Source organism: Gopherus evgoodei, chromosome 20 (genome assembly GCF_007399415.2).
Source record: "Gopherus evgoodei ecotype Sinaloan lineage chromosome 20, rGopEvg1_v1.p, whole genome shotgun sequence".
Classification (NCBI taxonomy): Eukaryota; Metazoa; Chordata; order Testudines; family Testudinidae; genus Gopherus; species Gopherus evgoodei.
This window is the reverse complement of record NC_044341.1, coordinates 1,709,887-1,731,657: the sequence shown is the minus strand read 5'-3', so window position 1 is coordinate 1,731,657 and position 21,771 is coordinate 1,709,887. Positions and strand designations below refer to the sequence as shown.

Sequence of the window (21,771 nt, the reverse complement as noted above, 5' to 3'; positions counted from 1 at the left end):
AGGGGGGCTCCTGCTCCCCACCCTGAGGTGTCCCCCCCCAAAGGTGTAGGGGGAGGAGGGTCCTGCTCCCCGCCCCGAGGTGGGGGGGGAAGGGGGGTCCTGCTCCCCGCCCCGAGGTGTCCCCCCAAAGGTGTAGGGGGAAGGGGGCTCCTGCTCCCCGCCCCGAGGGGGGGGAAGGGGGGTCCTGCTCCCCGCCCCGAGGTGTCCCCCCAAAGGTGTAGGGGGAAGGGGGCTCCTGCTCCCCGCCCCGAGGTGGGGGGGGGGCTCCTCTACCCGCCCCGGGGCCTGCCCCGAACCCGCCGGCGCTGGCGGCTCCCGGCCCCGAGGCGAGGCAGGGCGGGCGCGGGGCGGGCCCTGCTAAGCCGGCGGCGGCGGATGAGGAAACGGCCGCGGCTCCTCCCCGCCCCGCTTCCGCGTTGCCACCTGCCGGCCCGGCCCGGCCCAGGTATAAAGCGGCGGCCCCGGCCCAGCGCGCCCGGCCCCGCCACCCATGGACCCTCCGCGGCGCGCTGCGCTGCGCCGCGCCCAGGCCGGTGAGTCGGGCCGGGCCGGGCCCTTCGCCCACAGCGGCGGGCGGCCCCGGGGGGGGTCAGTGGGGCTTAACCCCCCCGTTCGCGGCAGGGCCGGGGGGGCTGTGCCCCATTCGCGGCCTAGGGGGGCTGGGGCGGGGCCGTCCCCCATTCGCGGCCAAGGGGGGGCAGGTAGGGGGGCTGTGGCTGTGCCCCATTCGCGGCCGGGGGGGGGCTGTGGCTGTCCCCCATTCGCGGCCAAGGGGGGGCAGGTGGGGGGGCTGTGGCTGTCCCCCATTCTCGGCCAAGGGGGGGCAGGTAGGGGGGCTGTCCCCCATTCGCGGCCAAGGGGGGGCAGGTAGGGGGGCTGTGGCTGTCCCCCATTTGCGGCCGGCCTTGGGGTGCGGGGGTGTCTCTGTGTGCTGACTTCTGGCCCCACCTGTGATCAGGGCCCCTCTACACCCCGTCCCTGCCCTGCAGAGTTGGCTGCCGAAGTCCAGCCCCGGGTGGGGTGCGAGGCGCAGCAGAGCCCAGGGGAGGTGGCTGGCTCAGGCTCACACCGCAGGGCCCTGGCAGAAGGGGACTAAACCCAGGTTTCCTGGTCCCGGTGCAGTGCCCTGTTTGCTGGCCTGGGCTGCGGGGCGAAGGGCAGACCCCGGGGTTTCTGTTAGATCCCCGGAAGGCGGTCGGTGTGTACCCTGTGCGTGTCTCCTGCGCTTCTGTCCGGGAAGGAGGAATGCACAGGCCTGAAACAAGAGTCTGAGAGTAGCTGGAAATGAGATCATTGTACAAAAGCTTGAGGCCACAGTTGAGCACAGGCAGGGCCAGCTTTTTAGGCCAATTCAACCAATTCCTCCGAATTGGGCCCCGCACCTTAGAGGGCCCCGCGCCCAAACCGCACCAGTGCACTGTACCAGGGTGGCCCAGCTTCCCCAGGGGCAATTTAAAGGGCCTGGGGCTCCCAGCAGGGATTGGAGCCTCAGGCCCTTTAAATTGCCACCAAAGCCCCACTGCTGGAGCCCTGGGGTAGGACTGTGGGGCTCTAGGGGTTATTTAAAAAATCTGGGACTCTCTTTGCTTCTACTGCCTTGGCCCTTTAAATAGCCGCTGGAGTCCTGCCACTTCCCCAGGGCCCCAGCGGCTATTTAACGGGCTGGGGCAGTAGAAGCAGGGGAGTCCTGGGCCCTTTAAATAACCCCAGAGCCCTGGGGCAGTGGGGAGCTCAAGCTGCCTCTTCTGGCCCAGTCCTTTAAATAGCCCCCAGAGCCCTGCTGCTTCCCCAGGGCTCCTGCAGCTATTCAAAGGGCCGGGATGGTGGAAGCAGGGGAGCCATAGGCCCATTATATAGCCCCCAAGCCCTGGGCTCCTGTTCCTACCCCGGTGAGGAAGGGAGGAGGAGGGGGTATTTACCCTACAGGGTGGGCTGTACCCCCTGTACCCGCACCCCCTGCCCACAGCCAGCCCCGTCTGCACCCCCTGCCCTGCCTGCAGCCAGCCCCACACCCCCTGTCCTGCCCGCACCAGCCCTGCACTGTCTCCAGCCAACCCCTGCTGCACCCCCCTGCGGCCCTGCCTGAAGCCAGCCAGTCCACCCTACCCCACATCCTCCTGTCTCCAGCCAGCCCCGCAACCCTTGTCCTGCCTGCAGTCAGATCCAACGTCCAGTCAGCCCCTGCCCTGCCTCGAGCCAGCCCCATGTCCACTGGTGCCCTGCAGTTCCAAGGACAATAACCCTGCACACCTGCTTCAATGAGGGGGATAGGGAGCATCTGGGACCCACACATGTGCACACCCTAGGGTGACCAGACTAGTGTGAAAAATTGGAACAGGGGGTGAGGTAATAGGATCCTACATAAGAAAAAGACCCCAAAATTGGGACTGTCCCTTTAAAATCAGGACCTCTGGTCACCAGAGCATACCCCCAGGGAGTGGTGGGGACCCACACATGAAGCGGAGCTCATTTCTAGTTCAGGCCCATCTTTTTAAAAAAGAACTTTAGGTAGGGTTAACATTCATTAGTATTTTCCCAGACATGTCCAGCTTTTTGGTTCTCAAATCACCAACTGGGAGGAATTTTTAAAAACACGGATGTATAGTAATCCTCTTGGTACAAAAAATACATACTGTGGCAGATCCCTTAAATCAGAACTTTTTATAGAGAACCAGTTGCTAAGAAATGAAAGGCTTTTTTTTACATTTGTGTTTTTTTTAGTTATCCCTGCCAGGGCCCCGCCGAAAATGTTCGAATTGGGCCCCACACTTCCTATAGCTGGCCCTGAGCACAGATGCTGTATCCTGCTGCTATTTTACTCGTAGGCTACATTTTAGCTGGTGTGATAGTAGCTAAGGGGCTGTAGGTGTGCCCCCATTGGAAGGGTGGAACACAGACAAGGCAGTTGCATGGTCTGAGCACAGGACCGGGAATCTGCATCCCAATTCCATATCTGTCATTGACCCTTTCACTACATGACTTTGCACAAGCTGCTTTGTCTTAGTCTCAGTTTTCCCATCTGTATGAGGATTAATAACTGACCCTACCTCATAGGGTTGTTTGTGGGGCTTAATCAGTTAACATTTGTAGGACACTTTGAAGGTGAAAAGTGCTATTTATGTGCTGAGTGATGTTGCACATCCCAGGATTCTTATTACAAAAGCTGTAAGAAACGTGACCATTTTAACAAATGCATCTGATGTGCTATAGGAAGGTGATAACCTATTTTGACAAACACCAAATTAAACTGAGTGCAAACAGTCTGCATGCTAACAAGGTGTAGGGGGTGGGATTTCTTCTATTGATACTTCATGTTTGTTTCCAAGGCACATCACAAGAATTGAGAAATCTTTAGAATTTCCAGAGTTCTTGAGTCTCTGAGCCACAGAGAAGAATTTGAAGAATGTTAATGTGGAAACAGTTCCTACATTTCTTTTATTTTAGATCAAGTCTTTAGGAGTTAACAATCACTATATTGATTCACAGATACTGGGTGTGAATGAAAAACAGAACTTGCCTGAGGAAAATTATGAACTTGAGCAGTATACCTTCTGCTCTGGGTTTTCCCAGCTGGAGTGAGATGCTTCCTGTTGACAAATATTAAGTTACTCAAGCTGACAAAAGGATGAGCTCCAGAGATACATCTGAAAACGATCACCTCAACTTGAACTGCGTGCTTCCTGCCAAGGGCCAGAACCCAACAGAGTGTGAGCTGCTCAGCATGGTGGATGTGGTACCTCGAGCAGCACAGGAAAGGCTCAGGATTTTGGAGCAGGACCTCATGGACAGTGCTGAGATGCAAATGAAAGTGGACTTCTTCCGCAAACTGGGCTACTCATCAGAAGAGATCTCTATCGTCCTCCAAAAACTGGGCTTAAATGCTGACACCAATACAGTCCTTGGGGAGCTTGTGAAGCATGGTGCTGCAGCTGCTGACAGAGAGACTACTGACCCCACCCAGGAGGCCATAGAAGCCCCATTGGTACCTCGTGGGGGACTTGCCAACAAAACCCCTGCACCTGTGCTGCCATTGGAGGAAAAGGAAGGCAATAACTTAAAACCCATCGTTATTGATGGAAGCAATGTGGCAATGAGGTATGTTGGTCCCCTTAAATGGGAAAAATGTCTTTACTTTATAATTTAATCTGATGCCAGTATGCTAAAATTAATTTCTTTACGTTTCTTAAGGCTTTTTGGTTTTGGGGAGTTGAGTGCTTGTGTACCAGGTTAAAAACTCTGGAAGCCTCCAAGTTCTCCACAAACGTGAGGCCAGGCTGGGCTTTGATAGAGCAGTCTCACCAACATGTCTCATTCCTCCACCTGGAAGGGCAACATATACAAATGTGAGGTTCAGTCTGTCTTAACGGCCCATTCAGTCCTTGGTCTGTCTGCCCTGACTCCCCACCAGGGTGTGAATGCGGGGGACTTTAATGCCCCCTGGGAATTTTGGTCTTGCTTCATATGAAATGCTGAAGTTCTTGTGTTTAAACTAGCAAGCAGAAGTGAAATCCACGATGTGTAGTCCTGTTACCTAATTACTGTACGTAAGCTCCAAAATCAGGAAGTTGCTTAACAAATAATTTTTTCAGGGTTAATTAGAAGAGGCTGTTGCTTTGAGTAAAGTGGCATCTCAGGTCTAGTTTCCACGACATTTTGGTTAAATCTCATGGCAGATCTGCAGGTTGGGTGGAGGAAAAGAGGGACAGATTTCCAGTTTAGAAAGATATGGGTGCCCCAGTTCTGCAGCATCATTGACAGCTGTGAATATGGAGGCAAGATGATGACTCATCTGCAGATCTCTCATACCGTCTGTTGCGAGAGTCTGCCCTCTTTTTATCGGCATTCTGATCAAGAGATCTGGGGTACCACGTGTATTGGACAGATTCAGCTCTGGCCCAGGCTAGATTAAAAGTTTTCAGCCTCGTTTTGCCCCCTAAGAATGGTAAAGTGGATTTGAGGGGGGGAGAAGTGGGGGGATATGAGGAAGGCTCCCCTTTAGTGAACTCTTTTTGAACATACAGTATACTTAGCTCTAGATTTAAAAAAAAAAAAAAAAAAAAATCAAGTCCTGTGGAACTTGTTGGAGAGGATAATACACTCAAACGTCAAATCTTAGGCCATGTCTACATCTAAAATTTTGCAGCGCTGGTTGTTACAGCTGTATTAGTACAGCTGTATAGGGCCAGCGCTGCAGAGTGGCCACACTTACAGCAACCAGCGCTGCAAGTGGTGTTAGATGTGGCCACACTGCAGCGCTGTTGGGCGGCTTCAAGGGGGGTTTGGGGAACGCGAGAGCAAACCGGGGAAGGAGACCAGCTTTGCCGCGGTTTGCTCTCGCGTTCCCCGAACCCCCCTGCAAACCGCAGGGAAGGAGACCTGCTTGCTCGGGGGTTCGGGGAACGAGAGAGCAAACCGGGAAAGGAGACCAGCTTCGCCGCGGTTTGCTCTCGCGTTCCCGGAACCACCCAGCAAACCGCAGGGAAGGAGACCTGCTTGCTCGGGGGTTCGGGGAACGAGAGAGCAAACCGGGAAAGGAGACCAGCTTCGCCGCGGTTTGCTCTCGCATTCCCCGAACCACCCTGCAAACCGCAGGGAAGGAGACCTGCTTGCTCGGGGTTCGGGGAACGAGAGAGCAAACCGGGAAAGGAGACCAGCTTCGCCGCGGTTTGCTCTCGCGTTCCCGGAACCACCCAGCAAACCTCAGGGAAGGAGACCTGCTTGCTCGGGGTTCGGGGAACGTGAGAGCAAGCCGGGGAAGGAGACCAGCTTGATTACCAGAGGCTTCCTCAGGTATGCTGGGATACCTGCTTATTCCACGGAGGTCAAGAAAAGCGCTGGTAAGTGTCTATACTTGATTACCAGCGCTGGATCACCAGCGCTGGATCCTCTACACCCCAGACAAAACGGGAGTACGGTCAGCGCTGCAAACAGGGAGTTGCAGCGCTGGTGGTGCCCTGCAGATGTGTACACCTCCTAAGTTGCAGCGCTGTAACTCCCTCACCAGCGCTACAACTTTCTGATGTAGACAAGCCCTTATTCTGCCACTTCAATTCAAATACCAGTTTCCTTCAGTTTATATCTGATTGTCTTAATCTCTCTTGTAATGAGAAGATACATGCCGGTGCACATAGAACTACTCTAGAAGATTTACCTAGGGCAGAAGAAAGTCCTTTATGGAGACTGCCTTACAAGTGTGGTTTTTTTCCCCCTAAGTCATGATTGGAGGTATGGCTGAGTAAGGGTATGGCTACATTTGGAATTTCAAAGCGCTGCCCCGGCAGCGCTGCGGGAGCGCTGCCCGGCAGTGCTTTGAAGTGCGAGTGTAGGCAGAGCGGCAGCGCTGGGAGAGAGCTCTCCCAGCGCTGCACGTAAACCACATCCCTTACGGGAGTAGCGTGCAGCGCTGGGAGGCTCCCAGTGCTTCTGCCCTGATTATACTGACGCTTTACAGCGCTGTATCTTGCAGTGCTCAGGGGGTGTTTTTTCACACCCCAGTTGCAGCTCTGTAAAGTGTGAGTGTAGCCAAGGCCTAAGGTTGTATGAGGAAGGAAGGGGAACACCCTATCTCCTGACCATATAACAGATCTAAGAGCCAAGGCCCAACTTAGCCAGTATGATCAGGAAATATTGTGTTTGCCTCTGATGTGCGCACCGACCTACCAGACTTTATAGCCTGTGGACTTAACCTGGAAGTGTGTATAGGAGAGAGATTGGCCGTTTTCCATTAATAATTGTTTCTCCAACAAAGCTGCATTTCTCAGCATAGTGTGTTAATGTCAGAAAAGACCTTATTTTAAGAGATCTGCTAGTGGGTAGTGTTAATTTTATTGCAGAAACCTTTAACTCTGAATGTATTAGTTCATGCAGACAAAGTATTAGGCTCTTACGTCTGGATACTCTTCCATCAAGCCACCTCAAGCAAAGGCAAGTGCATGGCAGATGTAGTTATGGGCAGACCAGGTGTGCGGTGACTAGTCTCCTTGATTTGCAGCTGTGGCGAAATATTTCTGTTCAGCACTTGTTACATGAAATAACTGCAGAAAAGAATTGGCATGCTTGTCCATTTCAGAGTTAGTGGGATTTCTTGACCTCCCTAATGCAGAAGGCCCAACCCGTCTGGTGCTGTGTTGAGGAAGGAGGAGTTGAAACACATTCCAGGGGGTGAGGCATCCAGCAGAAGTATGATCTGGTAGTTTGGTTTTTTCAGTATCATGCCTGCAGTTGCCTCCTCTTCAGGGGAGTAGTTGATTTACATCTCCAGGCTTATGCCTGCTTTGTTGCATTAACCAGTGCTTTTTCCCCCATTAGAAACATGCCCTTGTTATGACTAAACTTTAGGGTGAAAGATTCCAAAGTAAATACTGTTTGATTCTGTTCTTCTCAATATTTGTTGTAATATATTTGAGAAATCTTGTCAGGACAGAATCTGTCCCTCTGGGAATGTCTGTCTTGGTTTCTCTTTTTCTGTACTTACAACACTTGATCTTTAGGTGCCATTTAAAGAAAGAACCTTTCTCCTTTGATTCCTGTAAAGATGTAGTAATACTGTAGCTGGAACAGTTTAATGTTTGCAAAGCAATCCATTGCGGGGTGTCTGTGTGTGTGGTTTTTTAAGCCGTTTACCAGGAGGGGAATTCCATTCTGAAACTTCCTGTATTAATGGTGTATAATGTTCCCTGGTGATTCACTTGCACAATGAGCAGCAGGCCTCTGTGTACAGCTCTCAACACCATATGCAAATCTCAGTGGAAATTAGCTTCTACTTCCTTCTAAGGGAATTTCTCAGTAGTTGCCAAATCAGATCAGCCCATTTGGCCACTTTCATTACGGACTCTGACTTGTTAGTTGGGACTCCAGAAACCTGAATGCATGGTTTATATTTACTCTTTCTGGAACTGTGGTGGTAAATGTCTGGGTATCTTTCAACTCCTATTGGTTTTGTAAAAACTCCTTTTTGAGTATGTTTCTTCTGACCACTGATGTAAGGTAATTGAACTTTGGGAGCTTACTATTTTAAAACATTCTCAATGAGCTTTTAAAGATAGCTTCCAGGCAGCAGTGCTGTCCCTGGGGTACAGTAAACATCTGCATTTGTTTTGAATGGGGTGGGGGAGTGGACAAAACAAACCTAGGTAGATGTTCAATTCCCCCTGTTTATCTTCATATCCAAATAAGCCCTGCAACAGTCTCAAATTGGTCTGTGGCTTAAATCTTACACATGCAGTAAAACTATTTTTTTTTTTTTTTAATTTCCTGTTTGCAGTGTAGTTGTAGCCATGGCGGTCCAAGGACATTAGAGAGACAACATGGGTGAGGTAATATCTGTTATTGGATCAGCTTCTGTTGGTGAACAAGACAAGCTTTGAGCTTACATAGAGCTCTTCTTCAGGGGGAAAGGTACTCAAAGGGTAGGTCTACACTGCAATGTAAGCCTAGGCTTAAGAGAACTTGAGTTAGCAGACCCTGGGTTTGTTAATCTGCCGTTTGAGAATCTACACTCATTTGTAACTCCATGTTAGGAATCACTGAACCCTGGGTCCTAACCTGGGGCTCCAGCATCTACGCTGCATTACATTGGTTCTGAGCCTGTATCCTGCGCACTCACAAAATGTGGACGCTCTAGCCCAGGGGTCGGCAACCTTTCAGAAGTGATGTGCTGAGTCTTCATTTATTCACTCTAATATAAGATTTCGCATGCCAGTCATACATTTTAACCTTTTTAAGTCTCTTTCTAGAAGTCTATAATATATAACTAAACTACTGTTGTATGTAAAGTAAATAAGGTTTCAAAATGTTTAGAAGTTTCATTTAAAATTAAATTAAAATGCAGAGCCCCCTGAACCAATGTCCAGGACCCAGGCAGTGTGAGTGCCATGAAAATCAACTCACGTGCTGCCTTCAGCACACATGCCATAGATTGTCTACCCCTGCTCTAGCCCTTTGTTCATGGTGCAGTGTGGGAAAACTTGACTCTGAAGAGGGCAAATAAAGTTGGCCTGTGAGATTGAGGGAGGCTTGTAGCATACTGCCAGAACATGAGTCTAGTTAGGCTGCATCTGCAATAAGGCTTGAACTCTGGGTCCTGGCTTAACTCAGACTCACACCCTCCAGCCCCTTGGCTCAGACCAAGGATCCACTGGATTAACACAATTTGTATGTAGACAGAAGGGGGGTTAGGCTCAAGCATGGCCTTACTTTGCAGTGTAAACATACCCAGAGTGTTACAGCCAAATACAAGGTGCAACAGAATAAGGAGTAAACTGCCCACTTGAATTGTTTCTTACAATGTTAACACTTCTGCAGTCATAGAACCCTCCCCCAACACACCTTTCAAGATCCGTGGGTCTCACAGGTGCCTATCACATGTGGTGTACCTCATCCAGTGCACCATGTGCTCCAATAACTATGTGGGTGAAACCACACAATCAGTATGCTCTCGAATGAACTCTCTCTGAAAAATAAGACAAACACCCAATCACCTATGGATGGAGCACTCTTTACAAACCGATGACTCCATATCTGACCTCTCAGCCCTCGTCCTCGAAGGAAACCTGCGCAACACCTTCAAAAGACAAGGCTGGGAGTTTTAAGTCATAATGCTGCTAGAAACTAAAAATCTAGGACTCAGTAAAGATTCTGGATTTATGGCTCATAACAATCTATAACCCGCTGACCCTTCCTTATCCTACTACTGTTAATTGCTCACTTCACCTTGAATGGTCTCTTAAAACATGTTAGCCCCTTATGCTAAACAATTTGTACCACTTTGTATTTAGCGGGGATGCTGTTGGGTATCTTTTCTAGACCTGAAGGAGAGCTCTGTTTAGCTCGAAAGCTTGCATCTCTCATAAACAGAAGTTACTCCCCCAGCTTGGCTCTTTTTTTTTTCCTACAGAATGAAGGACCCATTTTGATTAAACTGAGAATTCCATGTACCAATAATATAGAAATATCATTTCAAATCTGTGTCCATGTACAACCAATTCAAATGACGATGGTTCTATAATCTATAAAATACCCTGGAGCTGGGAGCTGAAGGAGAAAGAATAGTAATTCTTGGTCCCGCAGCAGTGAAAGTTCTGCCCGGTCAGGTACTCATTTGACTCCCATGACGAGTATCTGAGCATGTCTTCAGTTGTATTATAATATATTCTCTGTTTCATAAGCTTTAAAAAATTATTTCTAGGCTGGGGTTTGGCTCAGTGAGGAAGTGAACTTTGGATGATGTTGGGTTTCTTTAAATCCTTCTACCATAGAACCTCAGTTACGAACACCTCAGGAATAGAGGTGGTTCATAACGCTGAACAAAATGTTATGGTGGTTCTTTCAAAAGTTTGCAACTGAACATTGACTTAATACAGCTTTGAAACTTTGTTATGCAGAAGAAAAATGCTTCTTTCCCATTATTTTTTTTTAGTTTACATTTAACACAGTACTGTGCTGTATTTTTGTAATTCCTGGTCCAAATGAGGTGTGCGGTTAACTGGTCAGTTTGTAACTCTGGTGTTCTACTGTATTCTAAAAGACAAAGTAGAAGTTGTTTTGTTGCTGTGGCAGTGGGTGGGAAGAAAACATGTCTACGTTATTTAATTTAGAAAGTGGCTGCTCCATGTGTTGGGTTTTTTCATGCAAATTCATAGGGATTTAAAAAAAAATCACTCTTTCTTCATCAAAGCGACTAAACTGGTAAAAGCCACAAAATACCATGTTTAGGCTTCTAATAGGAGCCCTATTGAGCTCCATGCCATTTAAAAAAATCTATTGTTAAATACTCACAAAAAAGCTAAGAATTTGGATAATGAGCCCTCTGCTTTCACTTCATAAGACCCTAGCAAGAGGATCCAGAGGCCAAAATCCTAGTGCCTTTGGTATTTTTCACCCTACACATTGCTCACATTAATGTAAAGGTTTCTGGCATTTAACTGTTTTTCAGAGAAACAAATAGTCTCTTTGAACATAGGTACTTCTGACATTGTTACCCAAAGAACTCAAGGGCAGGGTTCAGGAATATAGCATGCAATGGTTAATACAAGGACAGTTGTGTCCAAAGCTTTTTCCACAGAGCATTTGCTTCTGTATGTTTTATGGGGGATGTTCTTAAACCCACATACACCACCAAAAAGATGCCCCTTCTCATGTCTGTGCTTCAGCTTTTTCCAGTTATCTGACTTCATTTAATTATTCTGTACCTGCTTTGTGCCGCAGCACTGTAAACGCTTACTGACTATGTAGTGCTGCCTACTGTGAGGAGACAGTGAGATTACTCATTACTCTGGTTGGCCAAGAGTTTGCCAGATCAGTCTCTAAGGCTGCAGAATGACTTAATATGGTATGGGCCTTGGCTCCCTACAAAAGCAATTTCCCCCTCTTGGTATTGACAGCGCCTCATCAGTTATTGGAAGTGTACCACATACACCCTGATTGAATTGGCCCTTCTCTTCATATGTCAGTATATTTATGCCTGCATCTCTAATTTTCACTCCATACATCTGAAGGACTAGCTTTTTACCCATGAAAGCTTATGCCCAAATAAATCTGTTAGTCTTTAGGGTGCCACCGGACTCCTCGTTGTTCTTGTGATCTATGTACCTTTGTATTGTCATAAGCCATTCTGAACTTGTGATGGTGGTATAAAAAAGTAGGCGCCCATTGCTTTTCCCAGATAAGAACTTTCACCTTTAAAAATTGTGCTAAGACTTGCAGACAATACTCACAGGTAATACTAATTGTGTTTGTGTTACCTTACATTTATATAGCATCTTTTGTTTTGAAGGCTCCCCAAGCAGTTTTGACCCAGGAATATCTTCATGAGTGAAAAGCAGCTGCCTCTGACGTGGAATGTGACATTTCTTTATTGGCACATGTTAACGTTACACTACGGTTTAGGACAGGAAACAAATCTTGTTCTCTGAAACTGCAAGGGAACTTAAGTAGGCACCATGTAATTACCTAAATTAGAATTTGGCAAGGATACAAGAGTTACAACCCTGGTTCTTGTGAAAGGTGATGTGACATGAATGCTCTTCCGAAAACACCAACACGAGCAGTTGCCTTTCATGTGTTTTCTTTGGGTATCTGGGCCCCAGATCAGACTGTATTTATGATAGTGGATCACAGGATGGCCTGATGGAAACTGGCCAGTTAGAGTATGTGAGTTTGTGTAACAAAATGATTTAGGTTCAAGGGTAGGCAGTTGTCCACCACCCAAGAGATAGGAGACCAGGTTCTTTGTATGCTAATCTGCTGCTGCATTTCTTTAAAAAGTGCATTACCAAGATAATGTTGTTTGTTTCAAAAATACTTGACTCTGAACATAGCCTTCCAGAGAATCTTTTACCTACTGAAGGGATGGTTGCTGAAACATAAAGCAAGTTCCTTGAAGTCTGAAAGATTCTTGACTTTGCATGGACCATAATTTAAATATTTTGCATTGTGGATATTAATATTTTTAGAAATGTAATATGAATTTTTGTTTAAGTGGGTAGTGAGGGGAAATTGATTCTCTTGAAGAGTGACTCCCCCTTCATACTCTTCAGTGTAACAGTCATGGTCTCTGAAAGTCACCCTAAAGTAAATACCACCTTCAGCCCTGATCTGTCACTACTGTGAAACTAGTAACTTGGAAACAGTTGATAATATTTCTAGTTAATGTGCAACATAAGCACTGATAACATTGTGAATACTGGAACCTGCAAAAAATTACCACCAGCCATTTGTTGTACAGAAACTCTCCAGAGACTTATTGATCTGACTTAATTGACCATTCAGTAGGAACGATTGTGTTGTACTAGCAACTAACCTCTGATACTTGTGATTGCCCTTTTCTTCTAGTAGAATTTTTCCTTCTCTTGATTCTCTAACAGGCCAGCGGGATATACAGAATTTGTTAGGGGCTTTCAGGTTTGAAGCTGCCATTTCAAAAACACATTGCAGTCACAGATAGTCTCTCCACGTACTGGGCTCTGTATAATGAGGAGAGGATCTGTCCTTCAACAAAGATCATCTGTAAAGATGAGTGACACATTTTTTGTATGACGTAAAGCAAAAGGAAAAAGAAGACTTGTCTATACTGCATCTGTTTGCCTAATATAGCTAGATTGGTGACCACGCCTAGTGTGAACAAAGTTGTAGTGGCAAGAGTCCTTTTGCTGGTATTGCTTGCTTATCCTAGCTCACCAAGCAAAATGAAGCTATACTGCAAGCGGACATTTTTCTGCCAGCATAACTGCACTTACACTAGGAGGTTTTGCCAGTAGTGCTCTCTTGGCTATGGGTGCGATTTCCCTCTTCTTTCCTCTCTCCCCTCCCACCCCTGACATAGCTATGCCAGCAAAACTGAAATGTAACTTGGGAGTCTAAATATAGATTTAAGTGCCTAATTGTAAACAAATGGGCCCTGGTTTCAGAGGTGCTAAAAATTGATGACAGTTGTGGGTGCTCTGTGTGCCTGAGGATTTGTGGGTATTGCAGCTTTGGAATACCTTTAGACAAAACTACTGGTGCCCTCTACCTCTTTTAATGTATTGCAATAAATGTACGAATTCAGCATCTGTAGAGTAACAGGATACCAGGTCTACAAAAGTTCCACCTTGAAAAGAATGTCTAAAACACTGGCTCTGCTTGCTTAGTATTGGACTGTCTGACTCGTGTGCTGTCTGTAAATATGCAGAAGTACATTGTATCTGAATACTGAAAACAAGGTCTTCTTCAATCCTTTAATGCAGCCATGGAAATAAAGAAGTGTTCTCCTGCCGAGGTATCCTGCTGGCCGTTCACTGGTTTTGGGACAGAGGACACCTAGATATCACAGTCTTTGTGCCATCCTGGAGAAAAGAACAGCCAAGACCAGATGTGCCCATCACAGGTGTGGAACTCTAAAGCTTCCAACTGTAGCATTTTAATAAGCCTGCCAAGGTCCTTTTGTCCAGTAAGCTCCTAGGTAGTGAATGGAAAATAAGAGCTCTAGAAACTTAACCAAGCTTCTGACCAGCGAGATTTCAAGTCCCTAACCTCTCTAAGCAAGTTCTTGCTCGATAAGGTAACTGAGTTCAAAGAACATAACTAACTTTATTCCAAAATGCTTCTTTATTCCTGAGGTTTACTCACTTGATGTGTTACCTTTCCTTATCTCCAGAATTCATTTTTTCCTCTTGTAAATGGCTGTACTGCACAGCTGTATGAAATGTTAACAGACAAGCAGCTTGGTAGAATATAGCAGGATGGGGGTCTATTCAGACAGGGCCAGGTGGTGATAACTGCTGTTCTGAGTTTCCAAGCAACTGAGGTTTGAGGTGTTCCTAAGTCAGTGTTTCATCTCTGACAAGAAATCCATACATAAGTCAGCCTGACCACTTGCATCCAAGGCATGCTTTGGCCTTGCCTAATTGCTCTGCTTGTTATAGGTTGAAAACGTGGGGGCTGGAGTTTCATTGGACTACAGCAGGATCTGCATGTCCCACTAAAATCAGGACCTCCCTGTGCTGTGGAAACACACGGAGTCAGTCCGTGCCTCAGAGCCAGTCCGTGCCTCGGAGCTTACAAACGACGCAGACAGCGTAGCTAATGTGTGCAAGTCAGGGAAGAATCATTGTCCCCATTTTACAGATAAGGGATGGCTGCACAGAGAGACTAAGTTACTTGTGCAGGACAGAGAGTAACTGAAATGTTGAAGCAGCCTTGGGCCTGACACTGTGCCCCTTTGGAACCGGCTGGACTCTGCATGTTCATAGCTAGTTATTTTTTTCCTATAACCATTACACTTGTCTGTCTTGGCATCTGTTACTTGGAAATGATACCAGGCTGTATGGGCTTGTGTGTGTTTGTGCCATGTTTTCATGATTGATTGATTGTTTGTTCCAGACCAGCACATTCTCCGTGACCTTGAAAAGAAGAAAATTCTGGTCTTCACTCCTTCCAGACGAGTTGGAGGCAAACGCGTTGTCTGTTATGATGACCGCTTCATTGTGAAACTGGCATACGAGTCTGATGGCATCGTGGTTTCCAACGACACTTACCGTGACCTGCAGAATGAGCGTCCGGAATGGAAGAAGTTCATTGAAGAACGCTTGCTGATGTATTCCTTTGTTAATGACAAGTACGTTCCTGTTCCCCAGTTGCTTAAAAACAATACAGCAGTTTTAAGTGACCATTGATTAATAGAAATTCAGTGGCATCTTAGTATTAGGAGGAGATGACCTGTAAAGAGAGGCTGGAAAGGTGAGTGTCAAACACAGGGTAAAGCAAATGACTTAAGGTATTTGAGAGGAAGTGACTCAGTGCTTTGTAGGTGGAACAGCTCCTCCCAGTTGGCAGCAAGTCACGGGGAGGGCACGAAGAAAAGGCCAAGAATGGCTCTGACTGCACTTGGCTTGCTTGGAGCCAGGAGCTTCTCCCTGCTGACATTCCTGAGCAGGCCTGGCACTGGTACAGAGCATTTGCTTCCTCCGTGTTACAAATGGGGAAACGATCAGCTGGCCCAGTGTGCCGACAGCAGAACACAGGATTGGTGTGACCAGCAGTGCGGGGGTGGCAGCCTGCTGTGCTCTGCTCCTGGGGCAAGAGGCCTCTTGCAACAATCTCAATCAAACCCTTCTCTTGTTTACTTGAAATACTGATGGGCAGCAGCCCTTCTCCGTGTGGCCAGTGAACAGGTCAACCTGCCATGGGTTAAGAGAAACTTTTATTCCAAGTGGGTCTAGAGGAATTGTCTGACTCATTCATTCCTGTGGCCATGCCAAGACTTATTTCTTGGCTGGCACGGGGAGGGGTTCACAGGTGTGAGTAATTTTTTAATCCTCGTGAGAGACTGAAACCTTGGCCCAGGAAAGTGGTTGCTCCTGGCTGATGCTTATTATCTTCCTTTAGGTTTATGCCTCCAGATGACCCCTTAGGGCGGCATGGCCCCAGCCTGGAGAACTTCCTGAGAAAGAAACCGTTGGTGCCAGAACACAAGAAACAGCAGTGCCCTTATGGTAAGACTAGCCTCATAGGCTTGAGGGCAGCGGTGTCTGTACAGAGTAAACTGTACACACTTGGTGAATTGCAGCCGGTCACCCTATGTTCTGCCTTTTTCCTTGCAGGGAAGAAATGCACTTATGGGATTAAGTGTAAATTCTATCACCCCGAAAGGATCAACCAGCCACAGCGCTCGGTAGCTGATGAACTGCGGGCCAATGCAAGGCTGTCCCCAACCAGAAGCCCCACCAGCGCTGCCAAAGAGGAGAAAAAGAACAGGAGACCTTCCCAGGCAGAGCTCCTCTGCTCTGCGTCCACAGACAGCGACAAAGGCTCTGGGCAGAAGGTCTCCATGGAGAGGAAAAGCAGAGCCCAAAAAGCAAAACCTAGTGACAGTACCCTCCTAATCCAGGGGGATTGTGCCTTGGGCAGTGTCCCCTCTAACAATGGCAGCTATCGATCTTCTGACTGGTACCAGCACCCTCCTCCTTCTCCCCATATGGACTCTCTCTCTTACATCTCTCAGGAGCGTCTTGACTCAGGCATTGGATCTCTTGAGAACCAAATATCTGAGATGTGGCCTTGCAGATCTACCAGTCACTGTGAGCATTCCCACCCCGAACAGATGGCAGTCTGTAGCTGCAGCAGACAGAGACCTGTCTACCAGCACTCTCCTAGTGTAGAGCAGGACACCCTTGGCCACTATAAGCATGGCTCTCGCAAATCGGTCTCCTCTGTTACTAACTACTTGCCATATAGTGCTGAGAACCCTCACACGAGGTCCTCTCAGTCTTTCCCAGGCTATGGAGTGCCCATACATCCAGTGGATACTGGGCATTATAGCATTCCCAATGAGTATAACATCCCAGCACATCATCTTCGTGAATACTGGTCTGAGCCGTACCAAATGCCTCCCCCATCAACACGATCTAGCAACATTAGAGACCCTCACCCATTGCCGAGAGCCCCAGGGCCAGCGTACAGTGACCACTGCCAGTGGGCCCCACCAGACCGCTTTGCAGAAGAGCGAGCTAATGTGCATGTGAAACTCTGTGGCATATTCCACCCCCATTTAGTAGATGCTGTGATGAGCCGTTTCCCTCAGCTGTTGGATCCCCAAAGACTAGCTGCTGAAATACTGACATACAAGTCTCAAAACCCAGGGATGTGAGGCAGATGTGCTGGGAGTCCTGGGAGCAATGTCTCTCCTGTGGACTGCAGAGCACAACTGGCACGACTGCCTCAGTGAGAGTTTTCACCTTCCTCTGAAGTGCCAGGTCCAAGATGAAGGTAGGATACCAGACTCAGTGGACCAATGGCGTACTCTGGTGTGCCCAGTCCTAATGCACCTCACAAAACAGCTTGTGAGGAAACTGTCCCATCCCCCCTTAGGGCATATTAGCAGGAATCTGGGGAAAGGAGGTGGATTTTGCCTTTCTCAGGAGCACAGAGCAGGGATTCCCCTATAGGAATAGGTGGGTCTCTCCTGCCCATTGAGCTGCTGCAATTGTCAGCTGGGCACTTTGGACCCTGGTTCTTCCCATTAGCCTGCAGCATTCAAAGGCAGCTTAGCACATGGTCAGATGTATGACACTTTAAGAGAAAGATCTAATGATTACACTTGACTGAGTTAGGTCTGTGGGGTTACTCTGAGATGGTGCCTTTTGCAGTTAGTGTCTGTCTGTGTAACTACATGTTGGGAAAGGCTGAAGCCTGTGCTCCTTGTCCAGTCTGCTCCCTAGTTCCTAACTGAGCTGCTTGCCTTGAACTCCCCTCGAGTAACTTCATTTTGTCCTTGTGAGGAAGCGGCAGATTCCATTTCTGTATGTGAAAAGCCAGATTCCAGTAGCTGATTAAAGTCCATTTTTATGGCCTTTCTCTTCCCTGCCCACCCCTAATAAGTTGGCTTTATGTGGGGCCACTCTTCTGTGAACAGGGCAGCTGTTTCGCCTTCTGCAGGGCTCCCACTAATCAGAAGAGTGAGGTGGTTCAGCTTCTCTGCTTGCCTGGAAGGGCCTGGCACTGCACCAAACCTACAGGTGACTCTTGCATTCTGGACTCGAGCCTCATCTCCTACACTTTCTCCACCAAAACTACATTCTGTACCAAAATTCAGAGAAGAGCAGGCTTGTGCTGCTCTAAAACACTGGTTTTCCCTTATGCCCAGCTGTGAAATCTGTACAGTGCTGCAAGGCCTGGAATACCTGGGGTGTTACCTCCCCCTTTGTCATCACCCCACCATAGCTGTAGGGATCAGTAAAACGAAGTGACTAAGGTCCCACTTGGCAGCCACACAAAGTGCATGTCCCTTTTTGCCGTTACATTTTGTTGAGTCCTCCAAATTCTTGGCAATGTTCAGGATTTTCTCTTTGAATTTGCCATGCCTACATATTATTCTCCCCACCCCCACTAGCACCATTCAGATTCCCAAGATATCCAAAGCTGTGGTGTTTTGTTTAACGAATTTGACCCTCTTTGGTCTGTTTCGGTTAAGGATATCTTTGACTTGTAGATACTGTAACTAAAATTTTAAGATCTACAAAAACAAATACTGTAGCAATTGATTCTGGTCCCAGCATTTTATTTAGGGTGCAAAGGAAACTTTCACTTGCAGGCCAGAAGCAGTTGATTTGTTGATACACATTGTATCTGTGTGATGATTTTTTTTTTAATTATGTCCGTCTTGTGGTTAAATCAAGGTCCTTCTAAGTGGCAAACCATGAGAGGGAGAACTGAGCACAGGTATGGCTGAGCACCCCACGTCTCCGTGGTGTGTTGGAGGCTGTTCTGTTTGCTGGGTCTTACCACTCAGATTTCCAATGGATGGCCTAGCCAAATTGGCACCATGTGCCATGGAAACCACAAGGATACAGAAACCCTGTATACCTGGTTAATTATGATACATTACAGAACTGTAATGTTTCATGTTAGTAAGCAAAATGCTTCTTAATCTTATGTAACCTGATAACTTTGCATATTTGTAAATTACAGGAAAGATGGTTTTTAATGGTATTGTCCAGAAACTTGCTTGATGATACTATTTTACTTAGTACTGTACTTAACACAGCCATTATGTATTAGTGGTGGTTTCTGGAAGAGTTAGCAGCAATATATACTTGTTCTATTGCAGTCAAAGGTCTTAACACTTTTTTATACTTAAAGCTGACATTTATTGAAACTTGCTGTATCACTTAAATTCCACATGCTCAGCTAGCCATATGGAAGAGGCAGCCCTGTGTATGTCATGGCAAAGTAAGAACTTGCATTACCCAAATAAAAATGAATGGCTAGGTTGTTGAGTCTCTTTTTGATGGCTTTTGGGAAGACTATTTTACGGCTTGGCTGGGATTTTTAAGGAGTGTACCACAATATACTTCCAGAAAGGTGGTTGTGCTGTTAAGACTCTGAACTGAGACTTGGGATCTCTGGATTCAGTTCCTGTCTCTGACACAGACTCTCTGGATGACCTTGAGGAAAATCACTTAATCTCTGTGCTTTGTCTGTGAAATGGGCCTGAAATGTCCCTGCCTCAGACCGTGGGCTAGGCATATGTACTTGTTCGTGGCTGTGAGGCTGGGGACCATGGAAGTGTTGGGAAACGCCGTGGTAACAAATGTGGGGTTGGTCCAGGAGAGTGACACTACTGGCATGTGGGTTTTTAACCAGGCTGTGTGGGGGGGAAAAGTTGGCTGTAGTGTTTGGCAGATCTCATAAGTGACAAAAGATGCTACACAGTGTTTTTATTATTATTTTGGTTGAACTCATGAGGCCTGCTTCTCCTCACCCCTCCTATCAATTGTTGGACAGAACTTAAAAACAAAACTGTGTTCTGTTCTGCTTGCTAACTAAAAGAACGCTCAGAGCAAAGCTACCAGCCTTGGCTCTCTGCAGCTTTGTGATCTCCATAAAGAGATTAATGTAAACAGCTCATCAGAGAGCTGATATAATCTATTACAGACAAGTACCAGTGCTTAATCTGTAAGGAAAGAGGTGTCATGGCTGAAGCAATTCTTTTTAACTTTCATAAATGAAGCAGCAAGCCCAGAGGAGCCAGGGCTATGAACTGCCAAGCCCAGAGGAGCCAGGGCTTAGCCCTGGCAAGCCCTAGCATCAATTAAGCACTAGCCTAGCACCATATCATTTATGCAAGCTGTTGAGAAAATGACTATAAATCATGACACCACTCTGTGTACACAAGGCTCTCTTGGCATGGACCTTTGTGTAGGAGCTTATGAGGAAGTCTGGTAAGAATTTAACATTCACACTTCTCCAGGGGAATCCTTCCTCTCCCAACCCCACCCTCTAGCGTTCAGTACAACATCTTCTTATCTGACTTTGTAAATTACTTTATGAGCTTTTAGTCAAATGTGCTTACTGGATCTAGTACAGTCAGATAGGTCTTTCCAGCTAATATGAAATAAATCCCTTCCCTAAACTGAAGGAAAAGGAGGATCTCATCTGAAGGTGGTAGGTGTATGTGTTCTAATGGGAATCAGAGTGGCAGCCGGCGAAGGGTAGGACTGAGACTGGGAAGGCCTGCATTCTGTTCCTGGCTGTCTTTGAACTGCTGCATGACCTTGAGCAAGTTACTTCCCTCTGTCAGGCAGGTGAGCTGCTCAGCACTGGCAGGCAGTGCACCTAGGAGAAGGAAAATTCTGACTTCAAACCAAAAACATCCACCCTGGTCAGCCACGTTGGAAAAATTGCACCAATCATGCATACTCTGTCTCTTGACCACTGACCCCGATGAACAGGATGAGGCGAAGGTGAAGCTTTCTAGTAAGAATCTGCAATTTTCATCTGAGCCCTACTGGGTGAAAGGGCTTTTATTGGTTGAGTAAGGGAAGCCCTTTCAAGAGCACATTTCTTCTGGAAAGTAAGTCCTCCAGTTCCCAGTGGGCACAGTGATTTGTAAAGGTGAGGCGGAGCAGTCCAAAAGCTGTGCGAGTGCATTGGAGAGCAGGGACTGAATTAAATGTCCCTCTACCTTGTTGCACTATGGTCTCAGGGTGAGAGAGAGAGTCTCTAGTGGTAATGCTGAAATTCACATGCAGCCGATGCTTGAAAGTTGTGCCATAATAACTACGCTCACAAGAGAACTTTTAAAAAGCTCAGTGTAGGAACTTCAGGCTGCACCTCTAAATGAAATACCTCCTTTTCTATAGATGAAAGCTCTGTTTCTAGGCCATTCCTATTCATATACTGGAATCAAATCAAAAATAGATCCATGTTACAAACACATTGGTAGACAAATCCAAAGTAAATTACTGCTGAAGTTCCCAGCTTAGTTAACTAAATTGACAGGAAAGGGAGCCGGGGACATTCTGTTCAGGTGGTGATGGTGATGGAGCCTGGTCTTGCCTCTGTTTCTGCAGCAGATTTTGTAACGTGCCTGGCTCCATAGGGAAAGCCTTTAGTCGGGCCTGAACTATAGAATCCTCCCTCCTAAACAGCCCAAAGGCAATGGGAGAAGGGGGCAGTGATTCGCTGTGTCCCACAGCAGGGCTGTGCCTGAGCTGGGCATGGCATGCTAATCTTCTGACTCCCTGTCCCCGGGAGCCGGCTACCAGTCAAGCAGTGTTCTGCGCTCCTTAGACATGGCATGGCTGCTGTTCTCCAGCATCTCTCTGGAGCCTCTCCAGCCACACCCTGGTAGCTGTCACTCAAACTGGGCCTGCTGATGGGCATCATTTCATCTGTTTCCTGTTGGATTCAGTTGTCATTCCTCCAGGTGTTGGGAAAGAATTGGCAGCATTTATTTGAAGTGCTGCATGTATTAGTTCATTCTATCTGCAGACACAATTATGAGACTGTTCA

At 47.3% G+C, this 21,771-nt stretch overlaps 1 protein-coding gene across 1 annotated transcript; it reads left to right on the top strand.

Annotated features, from left to right (window-relative positions):
* The first annotated feature begins 471 nt into the window (after positions 1-471).
* On the top strand, positions 472-19,299 carry ZC3H12A (zinc finger CCCH-type containing 12A). The gene is made up of 6 exons (XM_030539133.1): positions 472-533; positions 3,487-4,095; positions 13,725-13,864; positions 14,860-15,094; positions 15,865-15,971; positions 16,080-19,299. The coding sequence occupies exons 2-6, from the start codon at positions 3,626-3,628 to the stop codon at positions 17,123-17,125; spliced, it is 1,998 nt and encodes a 665-aa protein (XP_030394993.1). The 5' UTR covers positions 472-533; positions 3,487-3,625; the 3' UTR covers positions 17,126-19,299.
* The last annotated feature ends 2,472 nt before the right edge of the window (positions 19,300-21,771 follow it).